At 50.3% G+C, this 15,972-nt stretch overlaps 1 protein-coding gene across 9 annotated transcripts in view; it reads left to right on the forward strand.

Annotated features, from left to right (window-relative positions):
• Positions 1-15,972, forward strand: part of KMT2C (lysine methyltransferase 2C) — a 1,736,691-nt gene that overhangs the window by 1,329,033 nt on the left and 391,686 nt on the right. For all 9 annotated transcript variants that reach the window (XM_085632007.1, XM_085632012.1, XM_085632004.1 and 6 more), the window contains one exon: positions 3,559-3,791. In XM_085632007.1, the coding sequence (XP_085488133.1) occupies positions 3,559-3,791 (233 nt within the window). The remainder of the gene's footprint in view (positions 1-3,558; positions 3,792-15,972) is intronic.

Here is a 15,972-nt window from a genome sequence, read left to right on the forward strand (position 1 = left end):
AAGTCATTTCTCCCTTTCACCTCAATCAATCTGTGGAACTGCCCGTATTCTTCTCGCAGCCACAAACCATTGCAGAAAGAGCTCTACACACCCTAAACGTCAAAAGAGCTTTACTCTACTACATTGAGAGAACACAACCTTTTCGCAAGACCAAACAACTATTCGTGTCTTTCTCACCACCACACAAAGGCAACCCCATCTCCAAATCTGGGATAGCTAGATGGATTGTTAAATGCATACAGATTTGCTACCACAAAGCAAAACAAACGCTATCTGTTCCCCCTAAAGCCCACTCTACACATAAGATGGGGGCTTCCATGGCATTTTTAGGGAACATCCCCTTAGATGATATCTGCAAAGCAGCAACATGGTCTACACCGCACACGTTCACTAAACACTATTGTGTAGATGTGCAAACTAAGCAACAAGCTAGTGTGGGCCAGGCTGTCCTCAAAACACTGTTTCAAACAACTGCAACAGATACTGGTGGTCGCCGCTAGGAGGGGGTACTGCTACACAATCTATGCGCAGTGTGTAATCTGCAGCTCATATGCCTCGAACGGAATATGCTACTTACCAGTATGCATCTGTTCTTGGCATGCAGAGCTGCAAATCTACACACGCCCACCCGGCTACCTTTATCTGTTCCAGTTTATCTTATTTAGATACAGCACACATGGGCATCTTTCCTGTTTCTTACAAAGCTCCATCATTTCCCTGCTGGCGAAAAACAATCCGAGGATGGAGCCGAAGCCCATGCGCAATATGATCCAAAGGAGGAGTCACATACCTCGTGACTTCCAAAGACTTTCCAAGAGAAAAACAACTGCAACATCCAGGCCCAACACCAGATGGCGATCTATGCACAGTGTGTAGATCTGCAGCTCTACATGCCAAGAACAGATGCATACTGGTAAGTAGCATATTCCTTCCCTTGACCCTTTGGAATAACAACACATTCCTCTGTTATCCAAAAGTTTAAAAGCATTACAAAGAGTTAAGTTCAAATACTGTGATTGCTTTATAAGCAGAGGCGGTCAAATGAGTTCAGATGTAATAATATATAGCTGGAGGGCTTGTCAGGAGAGTTCATCCCTTTGCACAGCTTCTGATTATCACTCGGGGATTGTTACTTAAGGGCTACATTAAAATATTAAAAACATACAGGTTCAAGTATTGTGATTACGTTGTCCTGAGCGGATGCAGTCAAGTGTCTTTAAATATGGTAATGTGTACCTGTGGAGATTTTCAGCAGAGTTCGAGTCCTGCACAGCTTCTGAATCACTGCTCTTGTAGTATCACTCGGGGTCGCCCTGGAGCCTGTGCGCATTCAGGTGTGCCCGTTTTTTACCATCACAGAGCATTAGTCAACTGTGCAGATTAGCAGTCAGAAGCAATATGAATCTTTGCTTGATAGGACTCAAAACACACTAACCTTATATTAATTGTATACGTGGACTCTTTCGGTCAGAGGTAAAGAGGTGTTAGAGTATGCCCAGAAGACCAAACCAAGGGGGGTAGCCCAGCCTCTTCTGGGATATGATGGGGACAGCGTGCACCACAGGAGCTGAGTGCGCTTATTCAGCGCAATAGTATTGGGGCGCCTCCTCCTTACTCCCCGTTGCACCCTGGGACAGGTAGTCCCTCTGTTGATCTGTGAGCTGTGGGGAGTTGAAAGCGGCAATGTAGCGCAACAGCGTAGGGACACCCCTCCTTGCTGGCTGGTGCACCCTGGCACAGGTAGTCCCTCTGAGCCGTCATCTGTGTCCTGTGGTTCTCCATCTCTCTGTGTCCTCCCTTCCACTCCCTTACAAGTCAAGAGTAAGAAGGTACATAATTTTCCTTACATTGGTTGCCACTTAGCTTGCAATGTATTCGGAAGTAAACCTTTTTTATTGTAAATTGTTTTGAGTGTTACTTGATTAGAAAGAATTTCCGCAGTTGGTTACTAAGTAGTTATTTTACTTCTGGTGTGTGCAAAGTAACCTTTAGTGTATTCCTCGTTTTTTTTTTATTCACATTTATCTCAATCTTTCATGTTGTATTTTAGTGGGAAATGCTTCCTTGTGTCCATTTTTGCTGCTAGGACACATTGTGCGCTAAAACAAATGTGCAAAAATTGCCCCCCCAACGACCCCATGCGTTCTAGTGTTCCTGTGTGTTCTCAGTACATTTTTACTGCAAATGGCACGCAATTATGACATAATTTTGGAAATCTTTAGAATAGTGTAAGACTGGAATCCACAGACAGACCACCGTAAAAGCTTGCCTTGAGGAGATTGACAGTGTCCACTTATGCTCAGCTGCCTGCTCATCCTATTTTTGTCTCTCTCCGCCCTCTTCCTCTTAACTTAGGGAAAATGATTACTGCAAAAATAACCAAAGGTATTCTTCCTTTTTCCCCGTCTTTTTCACTTACTTGTATTAGTTTATACTTAAGTATGCAGAGGTTTTCTTTCAAATTAATGAAGCTAAAAGTGGGGTATGTTTTAGTGCTAGGAGGGAGTCGGAGCCAAAAAGGCTGGTGTAAAGGGTAGGTCTTCCGTAAGCCAGCTGTGCTTCTAAGAGGCAGGTCAGGCTTTGCAGAGCAGAGTTAGATGCCATACCACATTGAGAAAAAGACTGAGAGGTTGGAACAGAGTGCTTGTAATTCAGATGTGCTGCTGAATGGCTGAGACAGATTGAGTCAGGCTTGTGTTAAGCCCATGCCTTCAATGGAAACTTCCAGCAGGATTGAGCCAGGTGAGCTCCCTGCCAGACCTCCCAAGTTCACACATGATCATGACCAAGAGATATCTGGCGTGAAAGGGAAAGTTACCAGATAGTAACTCTCTAAGGAGCGTATCCCCAATGCATCTTCCTTACCCATTTGTGATGTCATAATCCAGCGAGATAGTTTAGTTTATTGAACTGCTACTGAACTATACTTGTATCCTGCGTTTACTCTAGCAGCGTTTACGCTATCAATTGACAATTTGAAATCTTGTGAAGCAGTAAGGTCTTTTAAACTATTTCCTTTTGTCACCCTCTCCCAAAAAATAGATAACATGGAAGTGTTAGGGTTTATTAGAAGAATCTCTATCAAAACAGTGTAGGCAAAAACATTAGAGTAGTTGGTGTGAAGGTTTTGATGTGCGGCAGTGATAAATTCATTTTGGATTAATCTAGTAAATTTAGCTTTACTCATTCTTCTCTTAAAAGAGCATCTGCAGAAATATGCTATGGAAAGAAAAATTACTAGGCTTTTTGTTTCTTCCTTCCAGTATTCCAGATATTCCTTTCTTAGAGGGACTGTAACGTAAATTACCATATTTGAAATTTCCTGCTTCTCTCTGTAAGCGAAATGCGGTCCTTTCGAGGCTTATGTAATCTCTTTTCAAGCCGTTTCAAATTTGGGACATTTTTTGCTGTGCCAAGTTATATTTCTTTTGGTAAATAACCAAAGTGCATTAAACTCTGAGCTGGAAGCTTACGCATGCCAATAATAACGTTTAATAGAGCGGAATCTGCAGGCGTTTGTTAAAATAGACTGTTTGCCTTCTGATGTGTTTCCCATAGATGATTCACAGAAAAAACAGTATGAGGAATGGCTTCAGGAAACGCAGCAGCTGCTTCAAATGCAGCAGAAGTTCCTGGAAGAGCAAATTGGAGCCCACAGAAAATCCAAAAAAGCCCTTTCTGCTAAGCAGCGTACAGCCAAAAAAGCTGGTCGGGAGCTTCCAGAGGAGGATGCAGAACAGCTAAAGCATGTTATTGAACAGCAGACTATGGTTCAAAAACAGCTAGAGCAGGTAATTGAATGACAATTGTATGCTTATGTGTTTTCCACCTTCTACCTTAATGCATTCAGTACCATATTTTAAAAGTAATATTGTTTTTTCTTGTAAACATTGGCATAAGTTTACTTTTAAATCCTGGTGTTGTCAGTCGAGGATCCCACAACACAGATTGCCCTGTCCAGCACCCAAAGCTCGCTTTTTATGAAATGATCAGATGTCAGTCTTCTTGATGGCAATAGTAATATTATTTCACATTTGTTGACTTATATCTTGTTTGCTGTGAGATGGTGTATTATCCCTTATCTTGTGATATAGCTCCTTCACGATTTGAATCTCCAAGCTGAAGGTATTACAAACCAAAGTACATTGCTATGATAAGATTTGACATCTGCCTTTCTGACTGATCCTACTCAATCTGCTGTTGCTCTCCTCTGAACCTTTCCTACACTTCTACCTATTCATAGTCCTTATCCTGGGTCCTTGTTTCACCACCCTTGAAATCAACCTCGCCTAGCAGCTCTATGCAGAAGCCAACCAAATCATCTTCTCATATCCAGCCTTAACTCCACACCGTAGGCTCCTGATCTAAGATTGTCTAACTGCAATATGACTCTTGATGGCTCACCACAGTCATGTTTATTTTATTTTCCAGGTTCATCAACTCCAGACAGACTATCACACCGATCTTGTTCATGTCTGAGAGACTCACACTGTCTTTCTCAGCCTTGAAACCACTGTGTTGCCTTCAGTTTTAAAGTATGTCATGAAGAACTAGGTCCTACACTGCTGCTAGATTCTACATGATGCATACCTAACTTTAGTTCATGGTTCCCATTAGAAACAGCTAAATCACTAATGGCATGAATAAAACATCGTAGGGCAACAGCTTCCTGACTTTCCTACTCCAGCTTGCTTTGTCTGTCTTTTACAAAGCAATCAGTTCTGCTACCCACACCCTGTTCAAACTCTCGAAACACTCAGTTCCCACTACCAGCAAGCTGCTATGTACAGAGCTCATTATAAATTGCTAATTGTCTTAATCGGCCACATCACAAACTTTACAATTGGCCAGGAAAAGCATGCTAGTTTCACCCAAACCCACTGGGCCACTTTCTTTTGATCTTTGAGCCTCCGTGTCCCTCAATGCTGGAATGTGTTAACGACATTGGTCATCAAGTCAATCTCACAGTTCAAACCTGCTATGAAAAACCACCTTCTTCAAATGGGTATCTCAAGAAACTCGCCACCACTGTTTCCTTAACTCTCCCTTCTTAAGAGTGGCTCAGAATCTTCATATTTATCCTTGTCTCAGTGTCAGTTTAGCAAATTCTAGCAATCACAATTTCTTTCTAAATAACATTCTCTATCTGTGTAACCACCCAGACAGTTCTTCTGTGCTCTTTATTTAAGCGTTCTCAGGTAGAAATGCCAACTGTGAAGCAATACATGTTTTTGTTTTTTAAACCGATTTTATTACTTTTGTTGCATACCCACCATGGCTGATGTCTAGCAATGTCAATTTGATCCTTTACATCACATTTTCATATTTCTTCTGCATAACCTGTGATTTCATTGTTAATTCTTAACTGAACTATATCCCACTCCCCACCTATGAGTCAGCCATCTGTAATTCGTATGTATTGTATGCTTGTTGGGTGTGGCCAGTCTCCGTGTTGGGTATGGGGAAGGCACCAGGGTACGTCAAAATCTCTCTAGTAATCAATCGGTTATGATGCAAGAAAGCCTGTGCCGCAATATCATGACCCTAGTGTAATGTACATCTGAAGGAGTGCTCGTTATTCACTCGCAAAGGTTCCCTCTGGGATGTCAGGGTGAGATCAGGCATCCACCAGGACCTACCAGGCTCTAGCAGTCCCGGGCAGGACCAGAACATTTGGAGAATGTGCACCCATTCTTCTTTACATCTGTGGCAGGCTGCTTCCTCCACCTGGGGGTATCTGTGTACCCTCTCTGAGGTCAGATAGGATCTATGCAGTACAAAATAGTTAATAAGTTTAAAGAGTGCATTCCTGGATACTGTGGGTACTCCGGCCAAGTTACTATCCCACTCCTTCGGCGGGATTGGAACCCCCCCCCCCCAAATCTGTTTCCCATTGGACTGGCTATGCTTGTCAGGCTGTAGAGCTTTGTACTGGCAGGACACCGCCTTAATAGTGCCTGCTGATAGGACCATGTAGTAGCAGCTCTGTTGCGGTGGGGGCTCTACAGCGCCCAACTGCACATCTTTGCCGCAGGAAATGACTGCGGGGCAGGTTGAATTCTGCTAGTAACGCCTTAAAGGGGAGCAACTCTGTGTTCTTATATAGATCTCTCATCTGTGTTGTCCCAGCCTCAGTCCACGATTCCATGTCCCGCCAGATACCACCGTGCAGCAGTGACCTGAGCATGTCCAGCAGTATGTCTGGGGAGTATGGGACTGTGACCTTCATTTTCTGTAAAGCTTCCACCAGCACCGAGATTGCACTTTCAATTTGTGCGAGCTGCCCTGGGGTGCCCTCGCTATCCCAAGGAGTACCCTCAAGAGATCAGTAAGCATGCGTGGGTTGCCATCAGGTTTTCGTCTTTGTGCGATGTCTCTGACCAGCCATTGTATCTGCGCTGCCGTGTAATAGGTCTCAAAGTCGGGGACTGCTAGTCTGCCCTCCCTTACTGGTCGTTGTGTTGTTGTAATCGCCACTCTGCATTGCCCCCACCCCCATATAAAAGTCCGGATCAGTGCACCTAGTTCCTGAAGAGTGTTACTGGGATCCAAAGGGGAAGAGTGTTAAAATAGTACAATAGGCGGGGCAGAAGTACTAATCAAAGAGAGCGTCTGTGTCCACCAAAAGGCTATGGACGTCCGCGAACCCCGCAGGGCTCGGTCTATATTTCTCTCATACATGTCTGGGAAGGAGTGGTCTACCAGGTAGGGCAGGCAGCCCGGTTCCCACTGCAGTTGCGCTAGGTCAGCTGGAGGTTGCCCAGTGGATGTCACCGGGAAGAGCCTTGACTTCTGCCAGCTCACCTTTACTCCAGTACGGAGCCGGGCCCCGGCAGGTCCTCCACCCCGTGCAGGAAGAGTAACAGGTCGTCAGCATAGAGTTCTATTTGATTAATTGTAGGTCCTGTGCAAAGTCCCCTGTAATGCTGCCCCCTCCTGGCCGTGATCGCAAGTGGCTCCATGGCATTCGCTAATAATAGCAGGGAGAGGGGGCATCCCTGCCTAGTGCCTCGGTCCACCGGCCATCCCCATGATATAGTTCCTCCTGTGCGTACTCTAGCTGTGGGCTTTGTGTATAACTGTCGGGTCCATCTAATAAAGTCTTCACCCAGTCCCATACATGTCATTACCTCGTACATAAACTCCCATTCTAGGCTGTCAAATGCCTTTCCTATGTCTACAGCAATATCGCTGCATTTCCTCGGTCCTCTCCATCCAGCCTATGATATGCAACAGTCGCCTAATGTTTCTGGCTGTATTGCAGCTCGGGATAAACCTGGCTTGGTCTGGGTGTATAAGAGTGGTCATGTGAGATAATAGACTATTGGCTAGAATTCGACTTAGTATGATATAGTAGATGTTGAGCATCAAGAGTGGCCGATATGCTGTTCTGTCATGGGCTGGTTTGTTAGGTTTTAGGATGGGGACTATGACTGCTTCCCTCATGGTGTCTGGGAGGCAGGCAGTTTCTTTGGTTGCCCTATATAGTCCTGCGAGTTGCGGTGTCAACTCAGCAGAGTATGTAGCATAGAATTCCACCGGTAGGCTATCTGTACCAGAGGTTTTCCTACAAGCCATGTGTTTGATGTTAGCCGCCATCTCATGCGTCGTAATATCGCTTCCTAGGTCCCCTGCAGCATCCTCAGTGATTCGCAGTAGCGGGAGGGCTACTAAGTATTCCTGTGTCTCTTGCAGGTCTCTAGTGGGGAAGGTAGTATAGAGCTCCGAGTAGTAGCTAGCAAACGTGTCATTTCTCGCTTCTTGTGTATGTGCCCAAACACCCTCCCCATCTTCTAATTCTGCGACTGGTGAACCCCGCTTCTCTGGATTTGCCAGCCAAGCCAGGAAAGAGCCTGACTTGTCCCTTTCTGCATGTGTCTTGTCTATGTAGTGTTTATAATCAAAACATTGCAGCCGTTCTACCTCTGTCGCTACTGCCCCTTTAGCTGTGAATAGGTCAGGTTGGAGCTCATGGCGGCCTGGTCTTTGGATCTCTATGGTTCCTCAGGTGGTTCTCAGCTATATTTATATCTCGCAACAGTGTTTTCCTAACTTCCTTAGACTGCTCCTCCAATAAGTCTGGTTGGAGCCGCAAAGGTTTTGAAGGTCTAGGCTGGACCCATTGCAACTGCAGCAAAAGAGGGTTAGGGTCTGATATAGTGTGTGATAGATATTCTATAGTTGTTATCTGGTTCTGCATGTCTGGGGTGGAGGGAAAAAGGTCAAATTGGACATGCACCTTGTGGAGGCCCGAGTAAAAGGAGTAGTCTTGCGTGTGCAGGTTCAGGCGTGTAGGTTTCATGAAACATTGGCGAAGAATTCACTCTGTTCAATGTTTGGGGCATTTTTATTTACTATTGTTAGTTCTCTGTCCTCCAGTCTTCCCTGTGTTGCTATGTACGTGCCCTCTGTGTCTGCCAGAGTGTCAGTGAGTTGGAATGGGATCCCAGCTCTGATGCATTTGAGGAACCCCCTGACGTATGCAGAGTACGTGGTGTAATATGTTTGACCCCTCCATCCTCCCTCTTTGTCTATGAGGTGAGTTTCTTGTAGAAACGCTATTTGTACAACTCTTCTTTGGAGAAACATGAATACTGTATAGCACTTTGCCATTTTGTCCATGCCCCTAATGTTCCATGTCAGGCACTTGTGTCCTGCCATATTAGATCACAGAGGTGCTAGTGGACCCTCAAGTCTCCCAGTGCGATACCCAGTGTACCCTTGCCAATCTGTGTAATGCAAACACAGTCTCATAAAGCGTCACTCATCAAATCCCAACTTCAAAAATAGTCCTAAACAATCCCAACGACCCCTCCCCAGTATGAGTAGAACACCACTACCTATCCAAAATGCATTATCAGTTAATAACTTTCATGGAAATGCGTCCACGATGCTTAAAATAGAGAGAAAAAAGGAGGGGACGTTCTCCGAGATCCCCCTCCCCCCGGCATGCAGGCCCAAACCCAGCAGCATAAGCAAGTACGGATGTAGTGCACTGCATGGTATTCGTGGTTATTATTGGGCGCAATACTTGCCCGATACGTCCAATCACGTCGTTCTCCTGCCCACTGCCAACACTCTTGAGTGCCTCAAAGATGTCATCAGCTGTTCTCGGCCTGACTATGGACAGTTCCAGGCTCGAGGCCTCTGATGTGTTAGTCTCTGAATCTGAGCTCGGGTGGAGGGGCCCCAGCTCCAGAGCCGCCTGGCTCCCACTGCGTTGGGCCACCACCTCCATTAGCTGGCATTGCCCCAGCTGTGCCTCAGCCTGTGAGGGCGCCGCCATGCTCTGCAACGAATGCCCACGTCTTGAGACCCACCGCTGTTGCTGCCACCCCTTTCTGTCTGCAACTGCTCCTGGTTCGGGTGAACTCTCCAGCCAATCCCATACTTCCTGCAGGGAGTAAAAGAACCACGCACCGCCCGGACTGCTACTCTTAGTTTTGCTGGAAATAGTATGGTGTACTTGAGGGTCCATTGCTGCAGCTTCTTCTTGACCTCCTGGTTGGACGCTCGTTGTCTCTGGACTACCCTGGAGAAATCTGGAAATATTCGCACAGTGGCATTATCCACTCTGAGCGCATCTTTCTTCTGTGCCTGTGCCAGTATGCAATCTCGATCTTTATAGCACAACAATCTCACCACCAACGGTCTTGGAGGGGCTCTGGGCTGGGGGGGGGGGGGGGGGGTGGGGTCTTGCCGGCACTCTGTGTTCTTTCTAGAACAAAGAATCCAAAGAGTCACTCGGGGGGCTACTTCCGTTCACAGCCAATGCTCTATAAATGTTAGCTCACCCAGGCCCTCGCTGTTCTCCGGGAGGCCCACTACGCGTATGTTACACCGTGAACTATTTTCAGCCTCTTCCGCCCAGATTCCAGTATTCAAATGATGGAAGCCAAAGTAAGAAGTCGTTTTTCGGTTGCTTTCACAGCAGAGTGGAGTTCGTTTAGGGAGTGTTCCGTGGCTGCTGCACGCTCCGCCAATTTCTTATGGTCATCCCTAAGTAGGTTGAGGTCGGTGTCAATATCTGATAGAGATTACTAGCCGCAGATTCCTTAACGTAGAATTATCCCCAGGCGTGAGACTGGATCCGGAAAATCTTTGCCACAGCATCTCTGCACGCCGGGGGCGGTACCACGCAACCCCGCCCTGACATCTTCCGCAGACGTGACGTCAGCGAGGTCACATAAGTTTCACCTCAGCGCGCTGACGTCAGTTTCCTTCTTTTCCGCGTGCAACGCGGATCCGGAGTGAGCTCCTTGGCCTGTTTTCGGGCCTCTTTAGCGTCTTGAGTTGGGAACTGTGTACCATGCCTTCGGGCTTCAAGACGTGTGCTTCTTGTGCACGTCAGATGTCGGCGATGGACCCTCACACTATTTGTATGTGGTGCTTGGGCGAGCACCATGACTCTACGGACTGTGAGGCTTGTCAGCATCTCAATCCGAAGTCCCGGCAAGAGCGCCGGATGAAATTGCTGCCGGCCCGCTTGTCCAGATCGGTGTCATCGCAGCGTCCGTCTCCTACCTCGGACGGGTCAAGGGGCCCTGTCCTCCTTCGGCAGAGGGTGCCGGTCCCTCCCGGGATATGCGTCCTCGTCCGTCGCCACCCTATCTGCCGTTTCCCTGCATTGGGGTGACGAGGGCCCAGATGAAAGCCTACACTACAGCTCTGCAGGCTTCCTTGGGCCCTCCTCTTCCTGCGATGTCCGTGGATTCCTCGCCATGCGCGGGTCCTTCTGCGGACTCGCTGACGGCTTCGCCCCCGGAACCGACGAGTTCGGCTTCAGGCTTTGGAGGTGTGGTGCCATCTAGGTGCAGCCCTTCGGGGTTCCCCTCTTCGGCCCATGGCGTCCCGGCCTCGCCGCCAAGCCCCGCGGGGTTCCCTGTGGTGTCGCATGAGGTTGCAGGGACTCAGGGCTCGTCCCCAAGTCCCCCTCGGTCTTCTGGGCAGGCGGCTGTCTTCTCGGAGGCCGAGCCGAAGCCTCTCCGGCATCAACGGCTTTCCTCCCCGGCACGGGCGGCGCTGCGGGTGGAGGCCGGGACCCGGGACACTTCCCCGGGTCCCTCTTGGTCCTCGGCGCAGGCGACTGCCTCGTCGGGGGTCAGGCCGGCGCCGTTTATTGGCCGCTTCGGCTCCGACACCGCCCTGGCCCTCCCCTTCCCTCTCTGACGCGGCACGTGGTGGTGGAGGTCGACCCGGCGCCGCTGGTGGACACTTCGGTGCCGGTCGAGGACTCATCGTTGCCTGTGGTGAACTCTCCAGCGCTGCCCCGACGTCGGATCGTCGACTCTTCTCCGGATGTTCCTTCCTCTCCCGAGGGCTGTCGTCTGCTTGTCTCCTCTTCAACGGAGACTGGGCGCCCCATCGTGGCCTTTTCTCCGGCAGATTCCAGGGCGGGTTCTACGCCGTCTCCACGTCCACAGCCACCAGACCCGCTCTTCCGCTCCCTGCAGTCCTCCGCAGGCTTCTCCGCCCTCTCCAGAGACCCATCCTGTTCCCTACTCGTCCGTGGGTTTCCCATTCTACAGGGGCTGGTCTTTTCTCCCTCCAGCAGGGCACGGGGACGAGCATCTTAGTTTGCAGCCTTCACCCACAGAGGAGTTGCTTCCCCCCCCACGGCGCCCTACGGAGGAGAGTGTGGCCTTTGTCCAGACCATTTCCACGGCCGCTGGCATTCTGCAGATGGGCAATCCGGTTGCCCCACTCCCTACGGACCCCTTATTAGTGGTTCTCCACCAGGGCTCTGGTGGAGCCACTTCTCCCATTTGAAGCGTTGCACCATAAATCTCTTCTAGGGGCGCCCTGCCACGGGAGATCTGGTGCCTCAACCACTCCTTCACCGCCACCGTCCTGCTCCGCACGATCCAGACTTTTTTCCCACCCCTCGGCCCAGGGCCCTGTCCTGTGGGCTGCTTTTCCTTCCTTGCCTTCAGTGCTGCTCCCGCCGTCACGGGAGGCTCGGTGGCTGGACTCCTGGGGGCGTAACATTTTCACCTCCACTAGCGCTTCTCTGCGTGCACTCAACACGCTTTGTGTGTTGGCCAGGGCTACTTCCAATCTGTGGGACTCCGCGGAGTCCCTTCTGTCTCGCGCCTCCCAAGACGGTGCCCGCGCTGATCTGCGGCACCATGTGCGGGATGGGCGGGAGTTAGCTACTTTCATTCTCCGTTCGGCCTTGGATGTCTCCGATTCCCTCGGCTGTGCTATGGGGAGTTCTGTGGCCCTCCGCCACCATGCTTGGCTGCGGGATGGTGTCTTTCCAGAGAATGTTCGGGGGCGTCTTGTCAATTTACCTTTTGATGGTACTCTGTTGTTTCACACCCACTTGGACTCCGCTATTCAGAGACTCCTTGCGGGTCTCCGTCCCCCACCCCCTCTGTAAGCTCGGCCCTCCAGCGCTTTATGGGAGGCGTAATCCTTCCTTTCTCTTAGGGGCCTTATGTTTCGGTTGGCCCGCTGTGTGCGGCTTTGAATGCCTTCAGGGTCTTTCAGTTGTCCCCTCTATTCTTTTGGCTGCTGTGTCAGCCCTTCAGCTTGTGGTGTGTGTTTTTTGCTGTTAAGTGCAGCTGTATATGTCCTCAGGTTGGACCCTTTGTGTCTTTTTTGGTTGATTAGTAAGCCGCCTGTGGTGTTTTCCACAGGCCTTTTCGGTTCTTGGCCTCTGCTACGGGTTTCCCTAAGAGGTGTTTGGCTGCTTATTAAACCATCTGTGGTGTTCCCACAGGCCTTTTATGTTCTTGACCTCTGCTGCGGGTTTCCCTTGGAGGTGTTTCCCTGTTTTTGTTCAGGGACGATTCATACGCTAGGTGGGGTATTTGTTGGCTATTGTATAGCCCTGTCTTGAGCTAGCTGGGCGTGGATACCTTCTCAGATTCCTCGGGTTTCATGGCGTCACAGTATACCGCTTGGTGCAGTCTCTCTTTTATGTTTCTATCCTTCTTCTATAAGGTTCCTTCCCTCTTCGCCTCTGGATCATCGGACCGACCTTTGTCATGCTGATTACAGCGTCGTGTCTTTGTGTTTCCACCTAGTTCTCCGCCATTTCAGCTGGGGGCTGTCTGTCTTCGTCTTGCGCTCGCCTTGTTCTGTGCCGCTGCTTCATAGTATTTGCCGGCTGTTGGCTGTGCACGCCTGGTAGTTTTGGTCCCCCTCAGTGAGCCTCGCCGTGTCAGCGTGTGCTCCTGTCCCTTGTTTGTTGGAGCTTTGCGCGTCTGTGTCTTCTTTCTCACGTCTGCGCTTTTCGACTGTGGTAAAGTTCCGGCCTTGTTCCCTACTTCGGGATAGACACCCATTCAGCTGTGCCCTTCGCTGTGTTTTTTTTCTCCTGGGGCAGGCTCTGCCTCCGTTCCTTCTCTTTTCCCTGGCTTTGAGGGTGGTTATTTTCTTCCTCGGGTTCTCGTGGGGTGCCTTCTGCCCTTCCGGGTTTTCTGGCGGATGCCCTTTGCTCCTCGGGTAGGCTTGTGGTATCTTGGCCTTCCCTTCTCCTTGTTCTTGCTTGCTTCTGCTTGGTGGGGGCTGGGCCGTCCTTCCTGTCCCCATGACACATCCCCTGTTGGGGCCCTGTGTTCTTACAAGCTGGTGAGGTTCTCTCGCAGACCCTCCTCCCCTCTGGGTATGGCTAGGGTATCTATTCTACGTTAAGGAATCTGCTGCTAGTAGTCTCTATCAGATGTGCTGATACACAGTTACTTACCTTCGGTAATGATGTACCTGGTAGAGACGATTCTAGCCGCAGATTCCTTCACGACCCGCCCTTCCTCCCCGTTCTGAGAGGACCCTTCAGCTGGTCTTCTGCACTCGCCTCCCTCCAGGTGGCATTCGTCTCCTGCGGGTGCCCTCTTTCTCTTCCTCCCCCTCTCTCTTTTTTTCATTGCTTCGGGTTTTTGACTCCTCTGCAATCCTCTGGGTTGGGGTTTCTTGGCTGTGCCTCAGCCCTTAGCTTTTTACAGGGGATACGACACTCCTTGATGGTGTTGTCTTGGGTTGTTTTGTCGTTACTCCTCTGTTCCGTACTTGTTGCCCTTCACTTTATGGATTGTGGTTGTAGACTTTTTCGTCTGCCACGTCATTTTTAACATGTTTTTTCTGCCTCCAGGGAGGTTATCGCCTTCGCTTTGCAGGGTTGCTTCTCAGAGCGGTGCTCTGCTCTTTCCTTTCCATGACTTTCAGTAACGCAGTGCTTGGCACTGTCCCTAATGGTGCTGTTCCTCACCATTCGCTTCTTCCCTTTTTGTTTCACAGATTTTTTTGCACACTGTTCCCATACTCTCACAGTTTTGTTTGTGATGGCTCCGCGTTGTCGCGGAAAAGTTCTCAGAAGAAAAATGACGTCAGCGCACCGGGGTGGGACTTATGTGCCCTCGCTGACGTCACGTCCACGGATGACGTCAGGGCAGGGTCGCGTGTTACCGCCCCCGGTGCACAGAGATGCTGTGGCAAAGATTTTCCGAATCCAGTCTCACTCCTGGGGATAAATCTATGTTAAGGAATCTGCGGCTAGAATAGTCTATACCAGATACATCATTACCGAAGGTAAGTAACTTGTACTTTAAGGTCTAGTGCTTCCTGCAAGGGAGTGATGGCTTTCAGAATGTCTTGGAGCGTGGCATCTCCTGTTGAACCCGCCACCGCAGGCACAGCAGCCCCCCTTTCCCCCCCCCCCCCCCACCTGCCACCGGGGCCGGCTCCTCCTCATCCTTCTTTCGTGATGGTTTGCCCAACGTCTGCTAGCCCCTGTTTCAGTGTGGCAGTTGTCAGGACGTGTGTCTGTCCGTCCTTCCTTGGCGCCACACCCACTCTGGAGGGCTCCGTGCTCTAGACTCCACTATTCTTGGGAGGGGTGGTAGCGTCAGTGATTCCTCCACTCTGCTCTGGGCCAAGGGTCCTGGTGTGTGAGGGTATAGTTCTCTGTGCCGCCACGGTAAGCCCAAATTGTATGGGCGGTGTCAGATCCAACCACGCAGCTTCCTGTGGTGTTTATCACAGTCAGGAATAATAACGGTATGAGCTAGGCTTCCTCGGGTGAACAGCCCGCTCTGGTGGGTGAGCAAGTTAACATGCAGCTCTTGGTACTCCCAGGGTATTAGTCCTGCTGATCAATGGCGCTGGTGGTCAGTCAGGCCCTCCCTCATAGAGTATCTGCGTGCCGTCTTGCAGGTCCAGCAGGCCTGGCTCCTTTTTCTGGGTTTATCTCGGTCAGCCATACAGGGATCGTGGGGGGTCCTCCTCCCCTCTCAGCTGTGGATGCGGTTGCCACTGGGGGTCCGGCCTTCGTCGTCCTCCCGGGTGTGTATTCTCTCCTGCCTCGACCATCTCCCCTGGAATGTCAACAATGGCTGTCGTGTCCTGCCATCAGGCACCTCCCAGGTTGCAGCCCACCCGGCAGCAGAGCCGCCAGCAAAGCGGGGTACCCCGCCAGCCACACCCTCTCCAGGCAATCACCCGAACCTGGCCTCGGGGCTCCAGTGGTTCCGGATTCCGTGCTCCACAGCCACTCTTCCGGGTCAGCAAGCCTCTCACTGGCTCCTCTGGTGGTCCCGCCGGTTACAGGTCTCAATGTGGGCCAGCCCAGGTCCAAGTCCCAAGCCCGCTGCCCACCACTTCTCTACCTCTGCGAAGCGCCAGGCCTCTCTGGCCCGATGCCGCCATCTTGGATAACAGTTCTCTCGATCGGCTCTGGGCTTGTCCGCAAGCAGGGAATGCCGATGTTGGGTGTCGCGCCGCTCCGTTGAAGTCTCCGGGCAGTGCTCTCCCAGGATTCGAGCCCCTAGACTGCTGTCTAGGGGTCAGGATGACGCTAGATCGGGCCCAGCAGAGAGGAACTCAAAACAACGCCGCCATCAGCATCAGGCCACGCCCCCTGAACCAATACATGATATGAGCAAACATGGCTTTTATTCCAAGACCATCAAGCACCCCCACCCAGTCTCTGTGCTCCACCAGGTTATTTTTCTCATGTTATTGTAAGGTAGT

The sequence above is a fragment of the Triturus cristatus genome, chromosome 10 (genome assembly GCF_964204655.1).
Source record: "Triturus cristatus chromosome 10, aTriCri1.1, whole genome shotgun sequence".
Classification (NCBI taxonomy): Eukaryota; Metazoa; Chordata; class Amphibia; order Caudata; family Salamandridae; genus Triturus; species Triturus cristatus.